The following is a 26,525-nucleotide window of genomic DNA, read 5'->3' as shown; positions in this document are numbered from 1 at the left end:
TTACTTTTGGTGTAGCTCTCGAAGATCTTCAGGATGCTGGTGCGACTAGACTTGGCCGCCAGTTTGATGGGCGTGCGACCACAGTGGTCCGACTTGTAGGGGTTGGCTCCGAACTGGAGCAGGGCAATCACGCACTTCTCGTGACCCTCCTGGGCGGAGATGCCCAATGCGGTGGCTCCCTGCTTGCAGGCGTGATCCGCCAGAGCTCCGTAGTAGAGCAGGATGTTCATCACGTCGTGGTTGCCCTGCCAGGCGCAGGAGTGCAGTGGCGTGCGGGCCTCCAAGTCCATGGAGTTCACATCCGCCCCGGCCTCGATCAGGGTCTTGACCATATCGGCATGACCCTGCCAGGCGGCCACATGCAGAGCCGTTCGTCCCTCGCTGTCCGGAATGTTCACATCCACATTGGTCATGTCCAGCAAATATTTGACTATCTCCAGTTTGTTCTCCAGCGCCAGGATGTAAAGAGTGGTGCGCGAGTCCGCATCCTTGGAGTTGACATCGCAACAGAACTTCAAAAGATACTCCACGGTATCCATGTGGCCCTCCAGACATGAAAGCCGGAAGGCAGTCTTACCATCGTGGGCCTTCTGGTCCACGAAGCTAGAGTGGATGTCTAGCAGAGCCTGCACGCAGTGAAGGCGTCCCTCCTGGGCGGCCAGGTGCAAGGCGGTCTTTCCCTCGTTGTCGCACTCATCGATCTTGGCCCCCGACTCCAGCAGCTGCAGGCACACCTCATGAAAACCCTCGAAGGCGGCATAGTGCAGCGGTGTCCAGCCGGCATTATCCCTGTGCGTCTCGTCCAATCCCCGATCGAGTAGCTGCCTCACCGTCTCCACATTTCCCTGGGCGGCACCAATGCTCAGCACCGTTCGCCCTTCGGAGTCCATGCAATCGATGCCGCAGCCCCAGAAGAGCAGCAACTTGACCACAGTGGCGTGTCCCGCCGTGCAGGCTGCCCAAAGGGGAGTGCGTCCCATGAAGTCAGCGAGATCCGGATCGGCGGCATTCTCCAGGAGCAGCTCACACACCTCGGCGTTGCCCTCGAAGGAGCTGACCAGCAGTGGCGACATGCCATCATTGTCTAACTGATCCGTATTGGCGCCATGATCTAGAAGCGTAGAGATCACTTTGCTATAGCCAGAGGATCCGCACAGGGCGGCCACGCACAGAGCACTGCGTCCATCCAGATCCAGGTGATTGACATTAGCACCGTTCTCGAGGAGAATCTCCACGATGTCGTAGTGACCCATGTAGGAGGCGGCTATCAGGGAAGTGCGTCCCTGACGATCCACCGAGTTGACATCCGCTCCCGACTCGATCAGCAGCTTCAGGATATCCTCGTGGCCACTCCAGGCGGCGGCTCTTAAAGCAGTACGTCCCTCCTTATCCGCCAGATCGATCTTACAGGCGGGTTGAGCTATCAGCAAGCGCACCACCTCACTGTGTCCTCCCCAGGAGGCGGATCTTAGGGGTGTCCAGCCATCGCGATCTGCATGGTTGACATCCACCCGCTTCATCCGACCAGTTCCATCGTTGCAGGGCTGAGAGAAACTCAGAAGCAGCTTCACCACCTCCAGATGTCCATTCCTGGCTGCTATATTCAGGGCCGTCTGCCCATTGTAATCCTCAATCTCCAGATCGATGGGACTCTTGCAGGCATTGAGAGCCCGCTCCAGCAGCTGATGATTGCCATCACTGGCCAGGATGTGTATCAAAGCCTTGCCCTTGTGCAGCTCAATGTGATGGGAATCGGATAGCTGGTGCACAGTGCTCGAGCCATTCTCATCCTGGCTTTCAGCCGGTGGCTCACTATGCTCCGAGGGACTGCCAGCCCGCTGGGTCTCCATCAGGCAGCTCTTCTCGCTGGACAACAGGAGATCGGCCAGCTCGAAGTCAATGTTCTGGGATTTCTCCGAGAGTTCCGGTGACATTAGAGAAGATTCACAGGAGTTCTGGGATTCGGCATTGTTGATGCCCGTCTCGATGAGCAGCTTCAGCATCTTGGCGTCCGTGGGCAGGCTGGGTTTGAAGAAATCGCAGAGGAACTGCGCGAAGGGCTCGCTCAGCTCGCTTGCCAGGAAGCGCTCCAACATGGCCCGCGTTTTGGGCAGGAAGTTCATGTCGTACTTAAAGTCATGCTCGCACTGGGCACAGCAGTTCATCTGGTTGGTGTAGAAACAGTCGCTCAGGTTGAGTCGCGATTCCAGCAGCATCAGAATGAGATCCAGGTCGACGTGCCGGCTGGTCAGATACTCCCCCGATCGGATGAGATGGTAGGCGAATTTTCGTACCGTATTCGCACAGAGGGTATCTGCAACCAGCAGATAGTACATGGAGATCATCACATGGCCCTCGTTCACGTCGCAGATGAACTTCTTTGTGGCAAACTTGACGTCCACCAGCCAGTCGGCAAAGGAGTTGTGGAAGATCTTCAGCCGCTGGGCATTGGAGTCATAGGCCAGAATGTTCCTCATAAGCTGAAGACGCTTCTCGAACTCCTGGCAATCGATGGTGTAGTTGTGGGTGCGAAGGCAGTTGAACAGGAAGAGCTTGTCCACGTAGCCGGATGAGGCCAAGAGTACATTCAGCAGGGGTCGTATCTTCATGTACTGCTTCTTGTTGAAGGACTTCTGGCAAATGTACAAGTACAAGCCGTTCAGGGTGCACGGAATCAGCTTGATTTCCCGGAAGCTAAAGAAGTTGTCCTTGATGCCGTGAAGCACCTTCTCCAGGTAGAGGATGCAGCCATTTGACTTGATGTACAGTTGGTGGAGCGACTCTATGATCTCCTTGGTCAGCATGATGCTGTCCTTGAAGTCCGAGTTCAGTCGGTTGATGATGTACTCCTGCACATCCTTGACCACATGGGATTTGCGCAGGTCATCCAATGTGATCTTCTTGAAGCCCGTAAACATCTTGGTGATCTGCTTCGTCTGCTTCTTGGTGGTGCACACCAGGAAGAGCCACTTGGGGAACAGGTGGATGTGATTGGAGAGCAGTTCCGCCACATTGCGGCTCTTGTGATTGGTGGCCGTGCCCCTTCCTCCCTTTAAAGTGGAGATCAGGTTGCCCTCGTTGATGTAGTTCTCATCGATGGAATCGATCAGCAGGAGTAAAGCCGTCTTCGGAGGAGTAAGTTCCAGTAGGGGAAACAGGAAGGCCTTCTTGAAGCACTCATCCGGGTTCTTTTCAATGTTGTCCACACTGAGGCACTCGAGGATCTCCGGATTGGAGAGCAGCAGTTCGTAGTAGCCATCGGCTATGATGGTGCGACAGCTCTTGGTTTTGGGCAGCGGCGGGGGCAGGGTATTGGTGCTCATCCGGGGCTTCTCACCAGGCACTGGTGGTGGTTGCTGTTGTGGTTCCTCCTCCTCCTCATTCTCCTTGCCATTAACTTTGGTCTCTGTGAAATCAATAAGGGCTTCGGTGGAGCTATCAGCTGCAGCTCCGGCTTTGGGCTCCGTCTCCTTGCCTCCTTCCTGACTTGATTTACTCAGCTCCTCCTTGAGTATTTCATTCAACTCCTTGTCCGCCTCAGGTTTATCTTCCTGTTTATCTTCCTTCCTAATTTGTGGCTCCTCCACCTTATCATCCTTGATGGCCGCTTCGATTTCGTGTTTCTCCTGGTCTGTGTTGAGATCGGCTATGTCTTCGCCACCACCCTGCTGGATGGACTGACCTCCTCCGTTGCTGATGGTGGCCAGCTTCGAGGGAGAAAGCACACCACTGCCAGAACGACCCCGCTTGACGGGAATCTTAGACTTGGTCTTAGCTGGACTCGACTTGGTGACTGGCTCCTTGGGCTCCTGAGTTTGCTGCTTCTGCTGCTCCTTTTCGCTGCCCAAGTCCTTGTCCTGCTCAGCATCTCCTCGTTCCCTGGAGGCACGCTTTGGCGGATGAGTACCATAGTTACCACCACCAGCCTTCTCATCCGGATTCACTGCATCCGCATCGGCCACCTGCAATGGAGCCGGCTCCGATTGCTGACGCGTGAGGCTAGTCCTGGTCGTGGTCTTGTTGACCGTTGAGGTGCGCTGCGACTGGAAATTGTCCAGCTCCTTGGTGTCCAATTCACTGGCTCCCCGCTTGAGCTCTTCGATCAGCAGTTCCTCCGCATTCTCACTCAGACTGATGTTATTCATGGCCTCGTCCAGCTTGAACTCCTGCTGCTGGGCTTCCTCGCGCAGAAAGGAGAAGCCCTCGTCGATGATCCGCTGGCTCTCATCCCGGCTGATCAGCGAGGCATGACTGAGAAGCTGCAGCACGATCTTTCTCATGAACAGCGACAGGCTGTGGCACTCGGGATTCTGGGACTCGATGAGGTAGCAGGCCAACAGCTTCCTGTTGAGGATGCCCTTGGTGCCGGAGTTGCCCTTCATAATGGCCTGGCAGATGGAAGTCTTTCCTGAGCCATTCGAGCCGAGCACCAGGCAGCCATTGTAGCTGGAACTCGAGACGGCCGCCGCCTTGGCCCTCGCCGAAACGTAGCTGGAGGAGGCTGCTCCCAGGGCCACAGGCACTGGCTTCTTGCCCGCCGTTCGCTGCTCCAAGCATAGGGCAATCTTCTTTAGCACCCACTCCCGGTGTATATAAACGGTGCTAACTATTCGGTTGTTGGGTTCCAGACCTCCACTGTGAACCAGTCCATTGACCTCCTTATCTGGCGACACTTTGCGTTGCATCAGAGCCTCCAGATTGCCATCTGTATCTTCAGACAGCTGGGGTTTCACTCCACCCGCCGCCTCCTGGCCATCCTCCTCGGGCGCTGATCCACCATTGATCTCGTCATTCGATTGATGGGCCACATCCTGGGGAAAATTCTGCTGCACCAGGTTGGCAAAGTGCTCCTCCCGCGCCAGATTCGAGAAGCTGGCATTGGGACAGTCGCGACCGGTGATCTCCAGCTTCTTCTGCACCTGAGTGGTGTCCTTGAGGAAGTTCAGGATGCGCCGATCCTCCAGATGCTGGTTAGCTGTCCCGGGTGCCTGCTGCTGATTGCTGCTGTACTTGGAACCCGAGGCACTGCCATCCACCCCCAGTGCGACCTGACCATCGTCTTCGTCCGCATCTAGATCAGTGATCTGAACGGGATTGCCATTGCGGGCACTGGCCAAGCGATTGGAGTCGCGAAAGTTGGAGAGCTTGGTCTCCGGATTCCCGGAGCGACTTCTTTCGCCGCTCTTGTAGCGATCGGATTTTCGCAGGGGTGTGGCGTACAACATCTCCTTGGGCATGTTGTTGGATACAGCTGCTGTCGGCGGAAGGTTCTTGTTAATCGCCGCCGGACCGGAATTGCAGTTCCCAATGGAGTTGGCATTGGGATTCGCTGTGGATGACTTCTGCTGCTGCATCTTGCGCACCGAATCGTTGTACATCGCCTGACAGGGCAGATTTTCGTAGATGTCATTGCGCAGATTATCGTTGTCCGTGTGCTTAGACATTGTGGCCTCGTTGGTGTAGTTCCTCTACAGGATGTGCGTAATCCGTTTGCCAACTGTCTGGTCGGCTCCCAGCTCCCAGTGGCAGGGTTCGTTGGCTTCTTTGCTCTGTGCCTGTCTGCCTTTCACTTAAGCCGCTCCTCGGTTGACTGCAAATGAAGAGAAGACAGGGAATATGGGCTTAGTTTTATCACTTTAATATGCACCGACTCTCGAAAACTAATCGTTCGAAGCGAATGCCAAATGGTTTAATTGCTTTTTATGAAGAGATCGGCGGAGGTTGGGTAACTCGTTGGGTAGTTCGGTGAATTGCATTTTAATTTGATTACGAGTAGGTAGTTAAATTTATTGAAATATCATGCAATGGATAGTAAACTCTGTAAGTACCATTCAATAGATGAAGTGGTTAGCTGTACAGTCTTTTGGATTAGTTAAGATAAAGCTGTTGAGTTCCAAATATGCTGCCTATATATTAAGAAATTCAAGTAGCTTAAAGCGCGACATATTTTCTAAGCTATCAAATTAATAAAAATGCTATTTCCTCGTAATCTTCTTCCTCGTTAGTTCCATTATATCCTTAAGATAACTGAAATTACCTTTTCCCCATCGCCCTCTGCATTTCAGCTTTTATGTGGCCCTGCTTGAACTTAACTAGCACTTTCTTCTGCCATGTTTTCCAGTGGCTTCACTTTTTTCAACATCCTGCAAACAATTGACCTGATTTCTATACATTTTTAACCCTTTGGCAGCTGGCCTGCTCGAGCTCCTCCTTGCTCCTCCTGCTCCCAGGCATTCACCTCATCCACACCCACGTCCCCAGCCCCATCCACATAAAAATCCACACCCACTCCACGCTGTGCACACAAAAATACATATACTTGTCATCATTTTTCCTGCGCTTGTCTTTACGCGCAGTGTCTTTTGTTCTCGGGGCTTTTGCTTTTGCTGTTGCTGTTGCTGTTGCTTTGCTTGTGCTATGCTTTCTGCCATATCTAAGCTTATATGCCATTTATGTGCGTCGTTGAGGAGGATGGTTAGTGCGGGGAACCTACACACATCCCTGTGTAAATAATGTTCTTCATGTCGCAAAGTTTTTATTTTAAACTTCAATTTACTCGTCGAGTCTGATGCGATGGGTGATTTTCTGCAATGTAACTAATGATACGTCCCAGCACGCTTGTTGTGCAACTTGCAGACAGAAATGGAGCAAATTCAGCACGTTCTCTTGGTCCTCCGATGGCGAGGCCACAAAACTCCAACCGTAAAAAATCCGGGCCAAGTGAAATGAATGATTTACGCCTGGTGCAAAAAGGGAAAAGCCATTTTCCCCGAAATGACAGTGAGGAAAGGAGCGACGATGGATGGATTACCATAATGTTGGCCAGTCAGCTGTAAAATCCATTGATTGAACGGGTGATGGGATGGAACAGGTAGACAGGAGGCGGAGGAGGAGGACCGCCAGGACCGCCAGGATCAGGAAAGTCAAATGGAAATGGTCCGGACTGGCGACACATCAACTTCCTGACCGCGACGGCACGTGAGTGCTTTTGCTTTTGCTCTGCTCCACCCGTGCTTTTCATCTGCTTTTGGCACTGCGGCCGTTTAACCGTAATTATTGGATGGCTGCCCGCATTGTTCAACCCGGTTTGCCGGGTGCCACCGCGGTTTGCCACCCTATCCACCCAACCAGCCATCCTGCCACCAAAACCCACAACAATTCAGCACGTACAAAGTTGCATTTGACTTTGCCACATTCGAGTATCGCACGTTTTCCTCACTTTTCCACCGTTTTTTATGGCCGCCAAATTGATTCGCCATTGTAAAACGAAATGGAAATCTCAGTAATTTCGAATCGGATTTTAAAGATTTCCAACAGCGCTGAAAATGTGCTAATTATGCAAGTTTAATGGCTTTTCCCAGACGAGTGCGTGTTGCATGGAAATCGAGAAGGCATAATATAGGGGGAGCAACCCCACGGCTAATTGCAATTTGCACAGCTCGGCATAAGTTTTTGCCTTCGCAAACTTGACAAACTGGCAGACCGTGTAACTCCCTCGCTAAGCTCACTTTTCCCCCAGTTTTTTCCTTCGTAGTTTCCAAAGTTTAATTGATGTTCTCCATGGCAATTATGCTAATTAAACGCAAAGAGCCAATCACGCATTGCAATTGAACCAAATATTTTGCATGCGTATAGCTCAGCTGCTAGGAATTTTCCAAATCGCTCGCACATTGTAAATGTCTATAAACAGGGGCGAAAAAATGTTAAACAAATGGCGAGCAAGTAATTTAATTAAATGGGCAAATATATAAGCATTCATTTGCTGCCCCCGAATGATCAGACAAGTCGGCAAGCCACATGGGGCATGCCTTTGCCCAGACATCTGGATGTGGGGCTTGAAATGTATATATCTTATATATGTTTCCTTTCTGCGGCTGGCAGCTGGGTGAACTTGAGCCAAGGCAGCGTGGGAATATTGTGCCTGCTGCCGTGGGCCCACAAAAAAATGCAAATGGGAAATTTTCGCCTGGAAAAACAGCTCAGCCCCGCCCAAAAATACCAAAGAAAAAAAAAAAGAGGAGGAAAACGCCAAGAAGAAAAGGAAGCCAGTGGTCGGTCGGTTTGGGACGTAATTGAAATGTTGCATCCACAGACAGGCGTTTAATGCACTCCACATTTACATTTGCATTTACCGCCTGCCTGGCATTCAAAAGGATGCAGACAGGAAGTACTCCATTAATTTGTATTTACATATTTGGGTTTCGCATTTTACTCTTTGGCTGCCCTGGCTGTCCCCCCCCCCCCTTTTTTTATAATTTTTTACGCCCTGCTCATGTTTAAATAATAACTCTGCGACTTGTTGACTTGCTCAATTATTCAGGCAATAACTTTTCGTAAACAAAATATATTCCATGCATGGCAAACAGTTTGCCTGCGCAAATAAATGTATGCAAACCGAGTTAGATAAAAACATCTATTGCATGTCTGGGTGGCTGCCACGATTCATCAGTGCGACAATTGCGAGTGCAAATACTAAATCAAATATTGCATCAAATTGTTTGCGAGGAAGCGGCGCAAAAAGGTAAAAATCAGGCGCATTTCGCTGTACGTGCAGTATTATGTGCAAAAAAACAGCGGCACAAGCAGCTTAGAGGCAAGCAGAGTTTGTGAAACTCAGGAGCACTTCCGTATCGATTTTCAGATTTTCAGGCTCCCTCGACAGCAAACCATGACAAATGATGCTGAAAAAGGGGGGCGAACCGAACTGAAACTCTGCATACTCTGCAAAAAAGTTGGAAACTTGAAAAATAAATACCTTGAATGATGAGCAATGGCATATTAGTTTTGTAAGAAGAAACTTTATACTATAGGATTTTGCTAGTGAATAAATTAGATAGCTAATACACCTCAGTTGAAAATACCCCAGAGAAAATATTAGTAAATCTCTTAAATGATGAACAATGGCTTCGAATTTCCATGAGAATGAAGCTTTTTTCTAGGATTTTCGTGTTAATAATAATAAACAATGACTTTTCTCTTGTTGGTAACTCAATCCCTTACCGATTTTCCAGGTGACAAGACAATTCCCTGGTGGTTATGATATAACCCAATCGAAAAAGAGAATGAAATCGTTTGAAATCAAAGCGAATGCTCTGGGCTCCGCTTACAGATGCGCTTAATTTCGTAACACAATGCCGCTGGAGACAGAGCGATTCCCCGCCTTCTAAACAACCTAAGGACTCCCAGTGGGTTGGTTCAGGGTTCGGGTTTTGCCTCCACTCTCAGCTTGGAACGTGCCCAAAACCAATGGCATTGTGCACGGGTAGCTGTGGGCTGGCTTTCGGTGCCCGGCTATCCCAGTTCTCCAACATTTGAGGCTGCACCGGAAGCGGATTCAATGCGGGCATCGGAAAGGACAATGGTGTGTACACGGTGCAGCAGCATCACAAATGGGAACAGGATGTCACAGAGCTGGCAGGATGCGATGTCCGTGGGCCCTCGGGATGAACGCTTAATTAAACTTAAATTTTTCATGCCTCCGTAAATGCATTTTATGCATTCACAGGACATTGTGGCCATATGAAAATGAGTATCCTGTATAAGGGCGAACATTAAGCCTGACACGGCCGTCGTCATCATCATCATCATCACCGTCATCGTTCTTGGCAGGGATTTTTGTGTTATATCCTTGCCCTCCTTTGCTCCTTGGCACGCCAATCCAACTTCCTGCCTGCCATGCATTTTTCAACACTCTCCCGCAAAATGAACTCACACAGCGCAGCGCACACAGAATTTCGGGGAAAATACAAGAATTCTTAAGTGCCGAAAAATAAGAACAGAGGGCACATGCCAGGCACGCCTTTTACTTTACGCGATTTTCAAACTTGTGATACATTTATTTACTTGGAAAAGTAATTTCGCTGAGCTCTATATGATGAACTGGAAGACGCCCACTGGTTTTCTTTTATTCCAGCTGCTTTCTTCTCCAGCGAATGATGACTCTTTTTGGCAGCTGGCCAGGGCTGAAAGCCTGGTTATTGTTTCTGGACAAAGTGCGTACCAATTAAGTTCTCAAACCGTATGAATTATTCGAGTCATGCTTTCCTAACGACTGCAATCGCATTTGTTTTCCATTCTCTGTTATCAGGCAGCTGCATTGTATCTGCATATTGAAAAGCCGACCCCTGGCAACGCTCTCCTCCTCTGGTTTATCTGTGTCAACTGCCTTGTTCGCTGTCTGTTTTTGCTCCCAGCAAACATATTGACATGGTTTTTTGACAAACACTATATGCCCCCGATATCACCTTTTCATCTGAACTACACCCGACCTCACACGCCGCCCCGTGCCCGTGTCCTCCGCCCGGAAAATGCAGGCACACGCACTTGCCTCTTGGCACTTCCGCCGCCCTTATTACGCCCATTGCTCCCAGTTTCCCTGCTTCCGCTCCATGGTTTAGCCCATGGTTCTGCGTTGCCTGTCAATAACTGCGTGCTGGGCCGTCTTGTGTAAATGTCATCAGAGGCAGTGAGAAAAATGAGGTTTTTCAGCGACTTTTCAAGAGCAACATGCTTCCTATCAGAATTCGAAATAAGATTATGTAGCTGAAATTTTAAACCTTTACCTCTACTGTTATGTAAGAAATTTAAATTCTTAAATTAAGAAAATTTGTTTTTGAAAACCGTCTGTGTTCATTACGCTATAAATGTTCTCAATAAAGAACAAAACGAAGAGAACAGAAAAGTTAATGAGTATATTATATCTCCTTCATTTAAGCACATTGAATATATTTTGAACTTCAATATTGTCATTATATTTTCAAGAACATTTTTAACTCAGATGAGAACGTCAGAAATCGCCCTGTCTAAAAGGTAAAAGATAGATTGTTTCACTGTTACTAAAAGTTTGAATTATAATAAATGATATGGTATGCCAAATTTATAAAACCATTAAGTTCCCAAGAAAGAAAAATAGCTGATAATAATTCCCCAACAAAGGCAGAAGATTTTTTTCCGTGCATTGTCAAAAACCTGCCAAAGAAGCCTGAAAAAGTTGTTGGATTTGGGTTATGTTCCATGTGTGTGCCGAGTACCATTTAATCAAATTAATACACACACACAGGCAGACGCAACTGGGACAGAAGGACCCGGCTGTCCTGACAGCTGCCTGACATTTTACAATCTTGTCCTTTCCGCCGTTTATTGATGAATGAGCAGGAGTGGCTGTGGGTTGTTGGGAACAAAGATGAGGGGAAACAAAATTGAGTAGTGGTGCTGGAAGGCATGAATACGAAATTTAATTCATGGCCTCTTTTTTGTGTAAACTTTAAGGGGAACTTGTGTTCTTCTGCCTCGAAGTTGCCTTTCATTACCCCGACTTGTAATCTAATTGAACTGAATACGAAAAGCTGACAGACGTCTGAAAGGATGAAAGGGCATTGGCAAGTAGCTTTTCGTTGCTGGCCAAAAGGAAAATGGAATTAATTCGATCGGAGGAGCAGCAGAGCATGTCCGACAGTCCAGACCAAGGACTCTTTTGCCACTGCCCCGAACGTGGGGCACATTCAGCTCAATTAAAGTGAAGTGCAGGAACACGTTGTATTCCGTTGTCTGGCATCCCAAGCTCAGGTTTAATTAATGTTTCCACTGATTACAAAAAGGAGGGTTGTAGGGGTCCAGCAGAAGGACCCAGTCGTCCCCTCTAAGTATGCAGTAACAAATGACCCTCGTTTTGGCATTGATTTACCCATGTTGTCGCCGTTGTCGCTGGCATTTCCTTTTTTCTCAGGCGAAAAAGAAGTGAAGAAAATCGCGTGTAAAATGGGAAAAATGTGGGCGGTGCGTGTGCACTTTGGGTCAGCTTATAGTCACTTAATTGCAGAATTTCCGCTGGTCAAGTGCAAGAATTCAACTTGACATTAAGTGGGCTGCCAGACTGGATTATGTGCGAATAACCTCAACCTAGGACAAAGACGGCAAGTGTCAGCTAAAGAGCACTTAAAAACATGATGAGTGCTATCAGTGTGATAACAGCTATTGCCTCAAGATACTCTGCCACTTGTTGTTGAAATTTATTAGGCTGATATCACAGATATTTAAAGTAATTGGGCTAAGTGACAGCCAGAATTAGGTTTAAATGTGTATTCAGAGTTCCGTAATCCAATTAGTTGATTGAAAAGCATGTTGAATGCCACACAAAATTACCTGTATGCAAGTAAGTGATTTAATTAAATAATCCATTTCCCCACATTCATATGATAAACAAATCGTTTGCTACTCGAAAATTGAAAAAGTGATACAAATTTCTGGCCTATTTGGGTAAAAATCAATAAGCCACATAAGCGGGCGCTTATAAATGATCAACCGATGTGGATTGCCCTAATGAAGCATGTAATCATGGCGTGGCATCAATTTGGGCCAGCGAAGTGTTAACCAGATGCCTCCATCTGCGCCTCCACCTCCGCCGCCTTCCCCACTTATGGGCTAAGTGAACTTTCGTGATGGATGACGCTAATTCCGGAGGCAGGTGGCAGAATCATCAGGTTTACGAGATGGGGATGCTAATCAAAATCAACAACACCCAAATGAGCAACGCACGCCACTCAAAACTGGGGTCCAGGTAAAACGCACCAAGCCCAAACTCTTCTGCTGTTAAAGTTTTCACTTTACAAGGCAAGCTTAGATGATATTTTGCTGGGTTTCCTGTCAGGCGTAAATTGAATCGGAGCAGAACATTTTCCAGGATGCAGGAAGCAGAGAAAAAAGGCTTAAGTAAATTGAGGTTTTGACATGGCCTGGATAAAAGGCAGAGATTTTGTGCTAGTTTTTGGGCAGACAAATTGAAAGGTTCCTTGAAAATTAGATTAGATGTTTAGATATTAGATTGTGGTGAGTCAGTAGACCAGTTTAGACCAATTAGGCAGTAAAGACTTTGGAATAAAGGTCCTTAATTAGGTAGTTCTGAGTTATTATTATATAAAAGTTTGCTATCTCTGTGGCGCATTTTTGTGCCATTCCGGAATTTCGCCCTTCCGGAAGTTGGCACACTTTCGACCTTGGGCGGGGCACAACCCAGCTTGAAACGCGATAACAACAAAAGCGGATCGCATAAATTACAGCGCTCCTCCATTAGCATGTTAAAACATATATATATCCACCATCGCACCACCAGCCACGCCTCCCACCACTCAGTTCCTGCCCCACGCAAAAAGTGGATGCGACAGTGACAACGCTCATACTTAACTCTCCACACATTGCATATTTTATTTAATTTATTGCTGCACATATTTTGATGGCAATGCATGTGGACGGGGCACGTGTTTTGTGTTGGGGTTCTCGTTTTGGTTCTGGAACCGAGAAGCTTAGATAGTGGCGAATCGGAATTGGAATTGTGTCAGTTGAACAGTTGGGCATGGTCATGGCATCCTATATGTCCGGCGCGTGTTGTTGTCGTACTTGATATTTATTTCAAGCGGGGCAAGAGACGCTCGCCAAACAGTGGGTAAACATAGGGGAAAACTTAAATACAGAGAGAAAAATATAGGCGGATTTTAGCATAATGTCATTGAAATTTATTTATTTTCGAATTTCAGTGAACACATTGCTGTGTTTTAAAATAATTAAAAATGTTATGTTCATTGGAAATGTATTCATACAGTTATAGTAACACCGAAGATAAAATATTTTCAATAATAAAATCCATAAATTTCCAACTAAGGCTACACTTTTCTTAAACCTCCCTGAGGAACTGAAACACTACAACACTTGGTCACACTAAAAATGAGTTTCAAGCTATTTAACAACAAAAATCTTAACAAATTTTAATTGTTCATCTTTTCGAGTGCTTTGCATTTAATTTTTGTAATTTATTTTTAATAACATTAAATTTTGTTGAATGTACATTTCTGTTATCGCTCACCGCTGGCTTACAAATAAACTGCCATACAAACAATGTTTCGCCACTGTTCGGCCTCAGAGTTGAACTTTTTTATAGGGTTTCGCTCGCTGGACATATATTTCAAAGAAACGACAGCCGTGGGAGCCATGCAAATGCCCCCTTCCAAGTCCGTCAATTGGTCACTTGATACACATTTCGTTCGCCGCCACAATTGCATTTTCATCCTGACTGCATTTATTTTTCGTATTTTTCCCGCTTGGCCAGTAGCGGTTACTCATTGCTCTTGGCTAATTAATGCGAGTTAAGTGCAAATTAAAATGCTGTTTAGCCAGTGCCACTAGCAGCTGTCGGTCTCCTCGAAGTCATCTTTGCCACCAGCCTGAAACTACTTTTTTTCTGCAAATCCCACACTGTTTTCTTGGCCAACTTGGAGTTGCTGCCGGCCAGCAGCACTTTGCATAATGCGAAACGAAGTCTCAACGGTGGCTTGCAGTTGTTTTGCGTTTCTCGTATCGCCGGCGAATGTGGGTTAAATGCTTTTTGCGGCTGGTGACCGCAGCTCAGTTGAGATTCTTTTCTGCTTTTGTTTCCCCAATGCAAATTTTCAATTTGCCGCAAAAGTTTTTCATTTAATTTAATTGAAACACTCAACAAATTGCGAGTGCACTACGGAAAATGAAAATGAAAGAAAATAAAAGCTTCGCCGAGTAGTAAACTAAAAATAAAGTCAATTATTTTGCAATTAAGAGCAGTTGACTTATTGCGGCGAGCGATAAAATGCAATTGAGAGTGCCGAGTGTGGGTGGTTGGTGGGTTTGGTTTGGGTTCAATTGGCGCGGTCATCTAATAAGCTTATGAAAAAAGTGCTTTATAGAAAAAAAAGGGGATATTTTAAGTGCTGCCTGGCTTTAATCTCGGCTGCTTTGCGTTTGAATAGCCCACGAACCTTATCTAAACGACGTATAAAAAGAAACCACAGTGATATGGCAGACCAGAGCTTTTCTTTATATGCCAGGGGAATAAACAAAGGAAATGCATTGCGCATACGCCCCGTAGTGCGTCATATTTTTGGTAGCATTGCCCGGCTATCCGAGGTTTAAATCTGTTTATTTGCCATTTCAATTTGACTCGTTTTCTTATTTTCTTTTTTATTTTGCAGGCCAGTGGGCGATAGCTAACTGCAATCTGAATTGTTAAAGCCGCAAACGAGTTTGTTGCTCTCTATTTGTTCGGTTTGGTTAGCTGAATAATGAAAAGCCTGCGGGGAGACATGCTGGCAGACAAACTTGTTTGCTGCTAAAAACTGCTAATAATTACAAACGAATTTCCGCCTACCGGCGAGCTGGCCAGTTAGTTGACTTAACTATGTCAACGCCGATAAGATTTCCATTTGCATTTGCATCACAAAGAGCAGAAACCAGAGGAGACTGACTCTTGTCTCGTTTCGACTGTCAGTCAATTATTTATGCCGACACTTTGTGCGGTTGGGAGCAGCATGGGTAATGGGTAGTAGGTAATGGGCAATGGGTAATTGGCAACCGGGCCTAGCAGCACACGTGGCGTATGCGTAATGCGCTGCATGTTAATGCGTTGGCAAACAGCATTAATGCCCAATCCGCTGGCCGAGAATCGGGCAGACATGACCATAGACACCACCGCAAATAGCGTGCCCCCCAAAAACCCTGTCCAATTAAATGGTTTTCGATTGGCGCTGCTGCAATTTGCTGATTTGGTAGTCCAATGCCAAAGGCGCTGCATTTAATTGCTACCAAAGAGGAGTGGTAAGAGCCAAAATGCGGTGCTAATACGCTCGTAATTAAATTTCTAGTCAAGTGCGTACTGCTGTACTGCTGTAGTTCTCTACTTCTTGCAACGGAAACGAAATAATGACGAAAACCGCCAGTTCAGATAAGCTTCAATATAGAAGTCGAGTAATCGATGAAGAATGCCCTGCGTTGAGTCAACAGAAGAGCGGGAAATGACAAATGCGATTATGACGGGAGGAATGAAAAGTTTTGCCTACCAAGATGCCTTCCTGATTGGCAGCCATTGTTCTGGGCTAAGAAACTTACTCGAACAAACTTATTCCAAGCTTTTGGCTTATCGGTTTCGGTTTTGGCCAAGAAAAACAATGAAAGGGGACTGGAGAGGCCACTTGGCCACAAACAATTAGCTGAAGTGTTCGAGGCGATGGCATCGCTTTTTCCGACACTGCGGCCAAAGTCCATATGGGTAATACCCCCTATAATGCCAACGTAAAACCCTGATACAAAACAACAGCAAGCTGGCGCCGCTTGTGGGCGTGGCCAGACAACCCCTTGCCCCGGAAAAAATACGCACAGACCCATTCATTCATTCATTCATGCCACTTTTTTGGCCAGATTGGTCGCGCTTCATTTGGCTAGCACTATTTGCCGGTTTGTCTTTGCCTCGTTTTGGCGTGTATTTTCCAGAGCAGGGAGTGCTAATTACCAGTTGGTTCCAAATCGCACGTTGATATATTTATTGCCATAACTGATCGCTGCCGGGCCATGCTTATTCATAGATTAAAGGCCTTTAACTATGAGCCTCGATTGCCTCACTTTGACTGAGGGGGGGCGATAGAAAAATAAATAAATAAAAATAGCCAAAGTAGTGGGTAAACAATTTGAGTATTGTGTTTGCCTAGGCATTAGCGCAGTGCAAAAAGTGTGCTTTTCCACCCACAGCCTGCACAATTTTGGGTATTAAAGCCAAATTACACACAGATTGGAATGGTGATGGCTGGCAGTATCTGTGTATCCTGCGGTCAGGATAGATGGAGAGAAATTCGGCCGGCCAACAACTTCATTGGGGGCAATAAAACAAAGCAATTAAAATGGCCTCCCGGAACCGGCTGACGTATATGGGTCAGGTTGGCAAAAGTTTCGGCCACTTGTCGGCCAACTCGAGCAGTGAAAGGCCATTACAATGGCAATCGGCAAACTGAAGTGGCAGCTCGGCTAATGCAACCGGGGGTTGCCTAGTGCTCCCCCCAATTCCCAGTGCCCAGGCACTCTAAACTTTCGGTTTATTCCACACAATGGATGTGCCCAGGGTTGACAGGCATACCCCTTCCTGCCACCTGCCTAAATGGCTCACTGCAAATTACATTTTTAATATGCACTAAAGAGGCGGAACATTTCAGCAGAATGAGTCAGCAGCGCGCAGAGCTGTTTACGTAAGGATTTCTCCGGTTTATTGTCAACATTTTCCCCTTCCTTGTTTATTTTTTTGTAACTTATTCATCCAGCGACTGGAGCCGTAAATTAAACAACACTTCTGTCACTTGACTTGGGTATTCATTCATTAATCAGGCCTCCTCCGACGTCTATAGAAATTGAAATTGTCCCTGCTACACAATAAAGCCAAATGGAAATCCAAGAGATAGCAAGTTGGACACATCACTGGAGGGGATGTGGAGAAAAAATCCTCCAGCTACGCCTCTGGTGGGTTGACGGGGGTGACTATTCGAGTGGGTTGGGACCACCCACACACGAATGGCCACACTTTCCATTGCGTAAATTGCCTGGGCGCCCATCGAAACGTGCCATTTGAGCTCTGCCATCGATGATAAATGTTTGCTGCATGTTGCACAAGCATGTTGCAATCGGCTATCAGTGGGGGACTTCGAGATACCAATGGGGAGGCATAAGTACAATGTAAGCCATTAAAAGCCAACACCCTTTTAAATCGAAGGCTTTTAGATTCTTGAGTTTATATTGCAGCAAAATGGCCATAAAAATGAGCTTTACTCAGTACTTGTTTAATATTTATCATCTTCCAACAATAACTTTTACCCTTAGTGTTATTTCCAATGGGTAATTACTATTTCTGTTAGCTCTTATAACATTTTAATACTCCGAAGTCAGCTAAAATTTGAAAGTCTTCAGACCAAAGGTGAAATGCTGATCACAATAAATGATGTTTGTAAAGGTGGTACTTCAAAACGAATTACGAATCACCTTTCATTAGGCAGTTAAAGCGCCCTAATGGCTTTTGCTCCATTCCTCCTGGGCGCAGAAACGAATTAAGCAAATAGCTGAATTTATGAATGTTTAGCTAAGGCTCTAAATAGACCCGCATTACGGGCATTTTCGCTTTCACCTCACGCCTTTGGAGGCAGACACGAAATCCCTGACCTTTGCGGTGGCTTCCCCTTTTGCCTCTTCCGCCCGCGAGTTAATTACAGCCCACGATCTCAGGATTTTCCCGGGGCAGCCACCCAACCACCAACCCCCCGCATTCGCCACCTCACAAAGGGCCCCGTGGAATTTCCTTTCTGGCAGCCAGAGCTTCGTTAGCAGGTGGGCTGTCAAATTTAGGTCAGGCACTAAGTGCAAGTGAGTGTTATGTAAATTATGTGGTGCGCGCTGCTTAGAAGGACCTGCAAGGTCTGTCCATACCCACACCATCCGTCGTCCCAGTTTAATTTTTAGGAGTATTCCGCCTTTATGTCGAACACACTGTGCATATTTGTTTGCATTCATCTTTTGAGCAAATGGAAAACCAACTGAAAACCCAACACCACGCCCATTTGACAGGCCGTTAGTTAAACTAAACGGCACTTGGCGGCGGCGGCCCTCTCTATATTTCCCTATTTTTCTACCCCCACCCCGGCACTTCTTTTTAATTTAGCCATTGCTGTTGGCAGCTGACAAAGCTGCAGTGTGTGGATATGGTGGGTGGTTTGGGGCTCTGGGGAGCCGGGAACAAATGATGGAGCTGCCATCGCGCACAGCAGCACCGCACCAGGGAAGTCTTAGAAGAAATGTTATTCCACTCGCTGGGCAACCGCAGATTATATCATAACACACAGCTCGTCATCGCCGCCGCCTCCCGTGCTCCATGCCATCTATCGTATCCCCATATACCATATGCCATATACCATGGCCTCAGAATCGGAACCCACTTTATGCAGCGGATGGGCCATTGACCATGGCGAAGAGCTGCGCCAAGCGGAATGTAAATAAGGCATAATAACAAGAGGGCTGCGTAAAGAACACCCATACCCAAGCACCAACAGTTGCTCTCAAGAAAATATTAACTAATCCTAACTCTAAAAGGTTAAAAAAGTGGCTTGTTTTTGAAATACAATGATATTTCTTCAAATAAAATCTAAATTATAAAAGTAAAGTGTATTTTGTACAAGTATTTGATCATTATAATAATGAGATACTTATTTTTCCACTGATATAGTGGATGCTATTTGATAAAGCATACTTATAAATGAAGCTCTTGAATAATATTAAAGAAAATATTAATTAATCCTAACTCTCTTTAAAACAGTTCTTATAAAAAATAAAAATTATAAAAGCGAAATGTATTTTTTATAAGTATCTGAACTTTCCTATAAATTCTCATTTCCACTTTAAAATATCTAACTAATAAATTTAAAATACATTTGTTTCTATCTTTACAGTATGGTAAGGGGTCTCGCAAGAAAGTTGCCAAGTTCCGTTTAACTAACTAAAGTTCTTGCAGAAGCTCACTACCATTTATTACTTTGTTTGACCCCCTGAAGACTGTAACTTTTTAAGAGTTTCGAAAGAAAAACAAACTTAAATTCGCAGTGCTATTGTTCTGCCTGCCATTGTATTGATATATATAGCTCAAGCCCCGGCACTTTCCTTTCCCCTTACCCCCGAAAACAACGCGCACAGGAAGAGGGGGTGCTCATAAGTCAACAATCTCATAATCAGTTGAGCTACAAAAGGCAAAGCCAGCACATGGGCAAATACTGAGGGGCAACTCCGAGACAAGCCGCTTGTCTCTATGGCAATTTCACTTAATGAGTCGGGCCTGTGGGGCAGACAATCGATAGACACATGGGCTGCAAGTTGCAACAATTTAACATGCCAATAAAACGCAATAACCAAATGTATCTGATTCTGGAGCAAGGGCCAAAAGGCCAACTGGCTCCAAGAGGGGGCCCCATGGTTTATGGGCGTGTGCAGTAGAGACTGTGACGCAACATGGGCGTCGTCATCATAATCATGATCGTCAAACAAAAGGCAGGAAACAAGCGCCTGCCGGCCTTACAATTGCTCTGCAACTGACCCATTTCGGAGGTGAGGTGAGGTGAACCGAGCCGGCCCAAAATGGTCTGGCCAATGCAATGAATTAATTATTCCCCCCGTCATGTGCAGCCCCGTATCTTTGCCCCTTGGGTGCGTCCATCCGATCCAGCGTTTGTGCTAAAAATAACAAACTACACACACTTGACGCCGGGAAAAATATCTCTCAACGAGTTGGGCCTTTGAACTATTTGTCATGCGTTTTTTTCCCATTTTGTCTGCCCGGCTGCAATGGCCACAAAAATAGCCGTGTGCACAAATCTCATTTTTGGGAGTTGCGCCGTGTGCTCCATTTGGTCTACAGAAATAAATGGAAAAGGGGGAAGGCTTTGGGTCGAAGTCTAGATACCCTTTAGTGTATTTTATGTGGTATCGTAGTTTTAAAACGGATTTTTAGCGTTCCCTTTGGGCTGCAATTTTATTTATGGTTAAAAAATGTAAATTATAATTTTGTTATATATTATTATGATATAATATCTATATTATATTTTATAATAATGGTTAGAAAATTAGATTTTTATGTTTCTTTGGATATTTTGGACCCTATTGATTAAGTAGACCTATAACTGAAGATTTTACATTTCTTTTGTAATAATACACCCTTGCTGCTTTACAGACACTACATAAAAAAAGATCGCTCCTAAACTGGAAACCAAAATAAAATCTGGTCATAAATTATTACCTGCAGCCCAGATTAACCAAAGACCGATAATTAAGCACATTGTAATGTCTAATTTTAGCATCCTGAGCCATCCGCTCGATTCTCAGACGCCTTTTTGATCGTTTGATTTCCTCAATAAATTCCCATTTCGTGTGATTAATCAGAGACGAAAATCTTCGGCACTGGGAAAACGAACCGCACGCGAATCGTTCTTCCCCAAAAATAATATAAAAAGTGTAAAAGATGCTGGATGAGAACGCAAATCTCTGGGGTCTCAGCTGGCTGGCCGATCAAATTCAAACGGCTGCCTGGCTATGCGGCCTTTTTTCGCTGGGCCTCTGGAAGTGTTCCAAAAAATACGAGAAAAAACCTGGGTTGGAGAGGAAAATTTAATGCGGTCACTGGCTTTTTGACATGCCGCAAACTATTTTCAAATGTGTCCGGAGACGGAGTCGCCGCCTTCGAATCGCTTCAGAGTATTCATTTCGCTTTGGTCAGCGCATTGGGAGTTTGTTTTTGTTATTTTTAGCGCCGGCCAGAGTGAAGTGTGCCCGGTCCGTGGAGCATCCTTCAACGTTTCTTATGTAAATTTTCTGTCGATTTTCTATTTTTTGTTTCCTCTGCTCGCCGACGACTGTGATGATGATGATGTAGTCGGTTTGTTAGAGTGCGGCCGCTCGGGGGCCAGTTGGAAACTAATAAAACGTCAAAGCAATTTTCACAACATGCAACTTGGAGATCTCGAGAAGGCACAGAAACACACACAAAAACCTACACCACATCTTCGGTTTGAGTTGGAACAGCCTGCGATTCGTATGGTATGGCATGGGACTCCCCTTCTCGGCCCAAAAAGCGAAAACTTAGTCCGTAAGTTTTTCATCTTTGGCGAGGTTTTTCTTTGGCAATGCTTTCATTTTGCCATATTTCTTTCCGGGCCCTTGTCTCGGGATGGGGGCCAATGTCTGGAGGGAAATGGCAGCGTCTCGCTGAGCCGGGCTTAAAGCTATCTAACTGGCATATCAGCCATAAAACCGAACATTAAAGCCGTGTGAAAATTGAGGCTCAAGTGCTGTGACTCTGTGGTACAGAACAGGGGAAATGTTATAATGGGGGATTTGGGGGTCAAGAAGGTGTTCTCGGGGTGATAAGCGTTCTCTGTTTATAGAGTTGTCAAGTGTGCCCATAAAATTCGCCGTCTATGTTGACCCGAGGACTACCTGCCGGGCGACATTGGACACGCCTGCTCTCAGGTAACATGGGTTAAGTGCGGCGTCATTAGCACAAACACACACCCGCACAGTGGGTTAAGAATTGAGCCTAGAGTGGGGTTTTTCGGGAACCGCAGCGTGTTGCCGACACATAAACACTACACTCGGCTACAAGGTTGCGCGACAGTCGAACACACAAACGGTTTTATGGTCAGTCCTCAGAGGCGCTTCACACTCCGCAGCGCATCTCACTTTGAAAGCGGATGACTCAGCCCGGTTTGACCCGACACTCAGAAAAATTTCTGAAACAACATTTTTATTTATACAATTTTTTTTATCAAGGTAAATACTAAAACCAAATACTAACTTAAATACCACACTAATTTTACTTGAAAGGTTTTTAAAATTTTTTAGAGGATGGTGCAGAGTTCGAGGTCAACTCATAGTCTTCGAAATTTTCTATAAAAATATTAGAAACGTTTTAGAAAATATTAAAATAATAATGTTAATAAATCGGTTAGGTAAAGGAATTGGTTAAATCTTGAACCATAAGCCCTCTCTACTGGTTTTTATAATTTGTAGTTCAGAATTTTTTTTTAAATATTGAATGATATATTTCTTTAGTCTGCCCTTTCCGTCTGCCATGGAGTGCGTGAATACCAAGCATTAACTGCCAAGGACCCTTCATTTGCCTGTCATTTCGGCGAATGAAAAAGAACTCTGCTAATAAAATTATTTGATGTGCCAGCCGCCCACAGGAATCGGTCCCAAAATAATTTCTCCTTTTGGCGGCCACTCGCAAATGTGTCTCAATTCAATTAATTTGCGCCCGGGGCGATGGAGTGGGTGCTGTGGGCTGGGCAATGGGTTCTAAAGTGTTGGGCTCTAAAGTGGCCTCAGCCAGTAGGCAATTTGGCCGCAGGACCTGCTGAGTTGTTAAAATTTAATACTGCGGTTTATGTGCCAGCTATATCTCGAGGTTTTGGGGTAAAATTAAATTTTAATTGCTTGTGGTCCGCCCAAATTGGCAGTCGGCGGCGCTGCTGCTGCTGCTGCTCCTTGGTCCGCTGGGTTTACTAGGCATCCAGAATTTATCAGACCATTCATTACTTTTGTGCGATTCCGGCAATAACACGAAAATTCAGCCGAAAAACTTTGGCAAAAGCTTGACAAAAGTGCAACGAACCGTGGGCCAGGCGAGCCGAAAGGAAAAAATGTGCTGGAAAAATCGGGGAGAGCGCGAGCAGAAAATTATGAAAAATACCCGCTGAAAATACGAGTATTTTCCCGGCGACCGCAAATGCAAATTCATGAAAAGACCAAGGCAAAGCCGACTTTGCTCTTGAGCTTGAAAAAGGCAGACGGGAGCGAGTTGCAAATGGAAATGGCCATGGGTATGGGTATGGAGATGGCAATGGAGCTGCACAAGCGTATATATATATCTATATATATATATATGTATAGTCGGGAACCCTGGAGTTCTGCAGTTCTGGAGTGGCGGTGTCAGACGGACTGCTGATGGTTCAGCTGAGTAGTGTGTCTGGGCCGGGTCTGACAATTACGTCAATGGCGTAAATGTCGAAAAATGTAACAAACAAAAAACCCGTTAAGCGCGGAATGCCATCGCAATTTATAGCAGACTCATCGTCGGGATCTTTGTCATGGCATTTGATACACTCCGAGGCGGATGGGTAATGTGGCAAGAACATGGTTCTGGCTTGATATAATGTTGTAATCTTCTTTGGGGTACAACCTAAATTGGATAGTATACCTGTTTCTAACGTTTCACCTTTGGTGCTTTCTTTTTAAGCAACTTCTCTTAAAAGTTCCATTTAAAGATACCTATAACTAATGAAATGTATCTTTTTAAGTAAAGTGTATTTTTTTGTTTAAATCCTCATCGGATCGATTAATGGCTATTATTATTTTTGTAAGCCACTTATTATACAACTTTTGTTACTTTGAGATACATTTTTAGGATCTTGAATTACTATCCGCGCTGAAAAGGGTATCAAGTCACCAGCTGAACCTTTTGTTTTGCCCCTTTTTCTGGTTTTTCCTTCTGATTCATTGCAGATTCTAGTGAAACTTTAGTGCAATTGTTTCTGCCGTTTTGTTTGTTGTTTGTTGATGATGGCGATGGCAACCAGAGAGCTGTGCAGACTATGCGTCTGCTAACTGTTGCCTTTTGGCGCTTTGCCTCCGCTCTCTGATTAACTCATTCATACATTCTGGCTTTTCCAGAGAAAAAAAGAGTGGAAATCAAAGCTAGTGGTGGGGGAAAGCGCTGGGGGATTCGAGTGGGTGTGGCATTGTTGAGGGCCTCCCCAGCTGCTCCCAAACCCTTGATTATGATTATTTTCATTTCAAAAGTTGGCGGCGCAGAAAAACCGCAACCCGAGCAGAACTCTCTGTGTAGTTAGGTGAAATATTTAAAGTGCGCCCCGAGTTGGTGTAGTATTGCTAACCAAAACACACACGCACACACCCACGGGGGTGCACCTACACTCACGCGATTGAAAAGCCTTTGTACAGTGGGACCTCTGTAAAACAAGTTAACAGATTGAATGATCATAAAAAGCGCTTCAACTAACATTATAGTTAGGATTATTACCTAGAAATTTAAGGAATAACAAACTTCTTATTTAATTATATTTACTTCTAAAATATTAACAACAAATTTATATTGTTACTCAGTCTTCCTACTTTTTATAGTTTTTTTTTAGTATTAAGATATTCAAAATATATTGTAGTTCTATATAGTATAATAATTTTTTTACTGGTTTGAAATATAAATTTTTGTTTTAATCATTAAAACTGAAAATAAAATGAAATTTAAACTAAAAACTAACGTTCATCTATTTCAATATTAATATTAATAATTAAAAAACAAAGTTTAACTAACAATGTTTTAGGAACGATCAGTCTTTTATGAGACCTACCCCTAGAAAAACATTATTAATAGGGTTACTAAATTGAAATAAGATAAGTAATGTTTAACTATTAATGTTTTAAGAACTATAAGTCTTTATAAGACGTAAAAATTTGGTTTAATTTGATGTGGACAAGAAAAGTGGGATCACTGGTTCCAAAAATGTCTGCCTAGTTGGCAGTTTGGAAGGTTCCACTGTAGTTTTGAGCTGGCTTTTGTTGTTTCTGCTGTTACTTGGCTCGTTTAACTTTGAGCAGCTCTGAATTGCAGCAGCCGGCATGCCGGTTTTTTTCATTTCTTTTTTTCTCCCTACTGCAACTTTAATTGGACATGGGTTGTTGTTGTTGCTGCTGCTGCTGGCGTTGGCAAACGTGTTTTTTATTTTGGTTAAATTTGGAATTCGGTTCCTACGCGACTTGCAGCGAGGTCAACTCATCGCTTGTTAGGTGTTTACAGGGTTTTATGATAAAGATACAGATATATTTCGAAGTGCTCACCTCCTGGCTGCGGCTGCTGCTGCTGACCTCTGACCTTAGCTGGCGGATGCCGGGGGTGGTGAAAAGGACATCCCCTGCGCGCAGAGCTTGTTGTTTGTGCAAAATCGAAGAAAATTAAACGATAATTTCTTGTGAGCACAGAACCGCACCAGCACACACACACACACACGCGAACGCACTACACACAGATACACCAGCCAAACACTCCCTCTCTCTCTCCCTCTCACTCGCTCTTCCACTTTGTGTATTTTGTTTGTTCTGACTTTGCTTTTGCTTTGCTTATGCTTTGCTTTTGCTTCTGCTTCTGCTTTTACTTGGCTGTGCAGGCGGCGCGACGTTGCAACATCGTTCACATTTCCATTTGCCCCAGCTGAATGCACTTTTATCTCGCCTTTGTTGCACTTCCTCTGTGTTTTGTGTTTTGACTGCGGCAGATGCGGCTCCGCCTTCAGCTTCTTCTCCTGCGCCTTGTTATCCTGCTTCTGGCCCTGCGGCCCCCTCCTCCGTGTCCTTCTCGCCTCCGCTTCACACAGCTATCCTGCGTGGGCCAGGATATCTGGCCTTCTCCGCGCTGGCTCTGCTCTTAAATCCTTGTAGGGTCTGGATTCGAACTCGCACGCTCAACTCGGCACTTTCACGTTTTTCTCCGCGTCCGACCCCAGCCGCGATGTATTTTTCTCAATTTTTCCAACGGCCCAGCCGCACTCTACCATTTTGACGACCAATCGAATCGAAACGCGCAGTGTTTTTGCCAGTTTGCAGTGGCTGGAAAATATACCAACTACCATATTTTCGGAATAAAAATAAATATTTTTATTTCTTGAAGGACTGTGGTATTTTTATTTTCAGCATTTCGCAGCGCTTGGCGTGACGGTCACACTGCTGAATTTGAAGTTCCCGCTCTTTTAACAGAATGCTAACAACGCTGTTAGGATGCATCGATATCTGTTAATGTGGCAACGCGAGGGGTGAGCACTGTTGGCAACGCGATGGAAGCGGTTAAATTTAAAATACTTTTCATTTTCAAGGAAGAGGAATATTTGGCATAAAGTAATAACAATAATAAATGACTAGCCAAAGCAGAATAAAAACCAACATCCCCTTGATTTTTTGTAAACATTTCAATAAATTTATAGTGCTCTTACTTAATTATATGTCAATTTCATCTGAGATACAAGGCAAAATTATAGAACATTAAAAAATATAATGTTGATTTTTTTTAAGTTTTTACATTCCCATCGATCGGCTTGAGAAAGGGAGGACCGTGCATTCGGTCTAAACACTTAAGCTCATTGGAC

At 45.3% G+C, this 26,525-nt stretch overlaps 1 protein-coding gene across 1 annotated transcript in view; it reads right to left on the bottom strand.

Annotated features, from left to right (window-relative positions):
• The window catches only part of LOC108024573 (ankyrin repeat domain-containing protein 50), a 28,668-nt gene extending 2,698 nt beyond the window's left edge, over positions 1–25,970 (bottom strand). The window contains exons 1-2 of the mRNA XM_017094570.3: positions 25,228–25,970; positions 5–5,590 (exon numbers count right to left, since the gene is read on the bottom strand). Coding sequence (XP_016950059.1) covers positions 5–5,444 — 5,440 coding nt within the window. The 5' untranslated portion in view covers positions 5,445–5,590; positions 25,228–25,970. The remainder of the gene's footprint in view (positions 1–4; positions 5,591–25,227) is intronic.
• Positions 25,971–26,525: the final 555 nt, after the last annotated feature.

This window comes from Drosophila biarmipes, chromosome 3R (assembly GCF_025231255.1).
Source record: "Drosophila biarmipes strain raj3 chromosome 3R, RU_DBia_V1.1, whole genome shotgun sequence".
Lineage (NCBI taxonomy): Eukaryota > Metazoa > Arthropoda > Insecta > Diptera > Drosophilidae > Drosophila > Drosophila biarmipes.
Note: the sequence above shows the minus strand (reverse complement) of the source record. Positions and strands in the feature narration are given on the sequence as shown.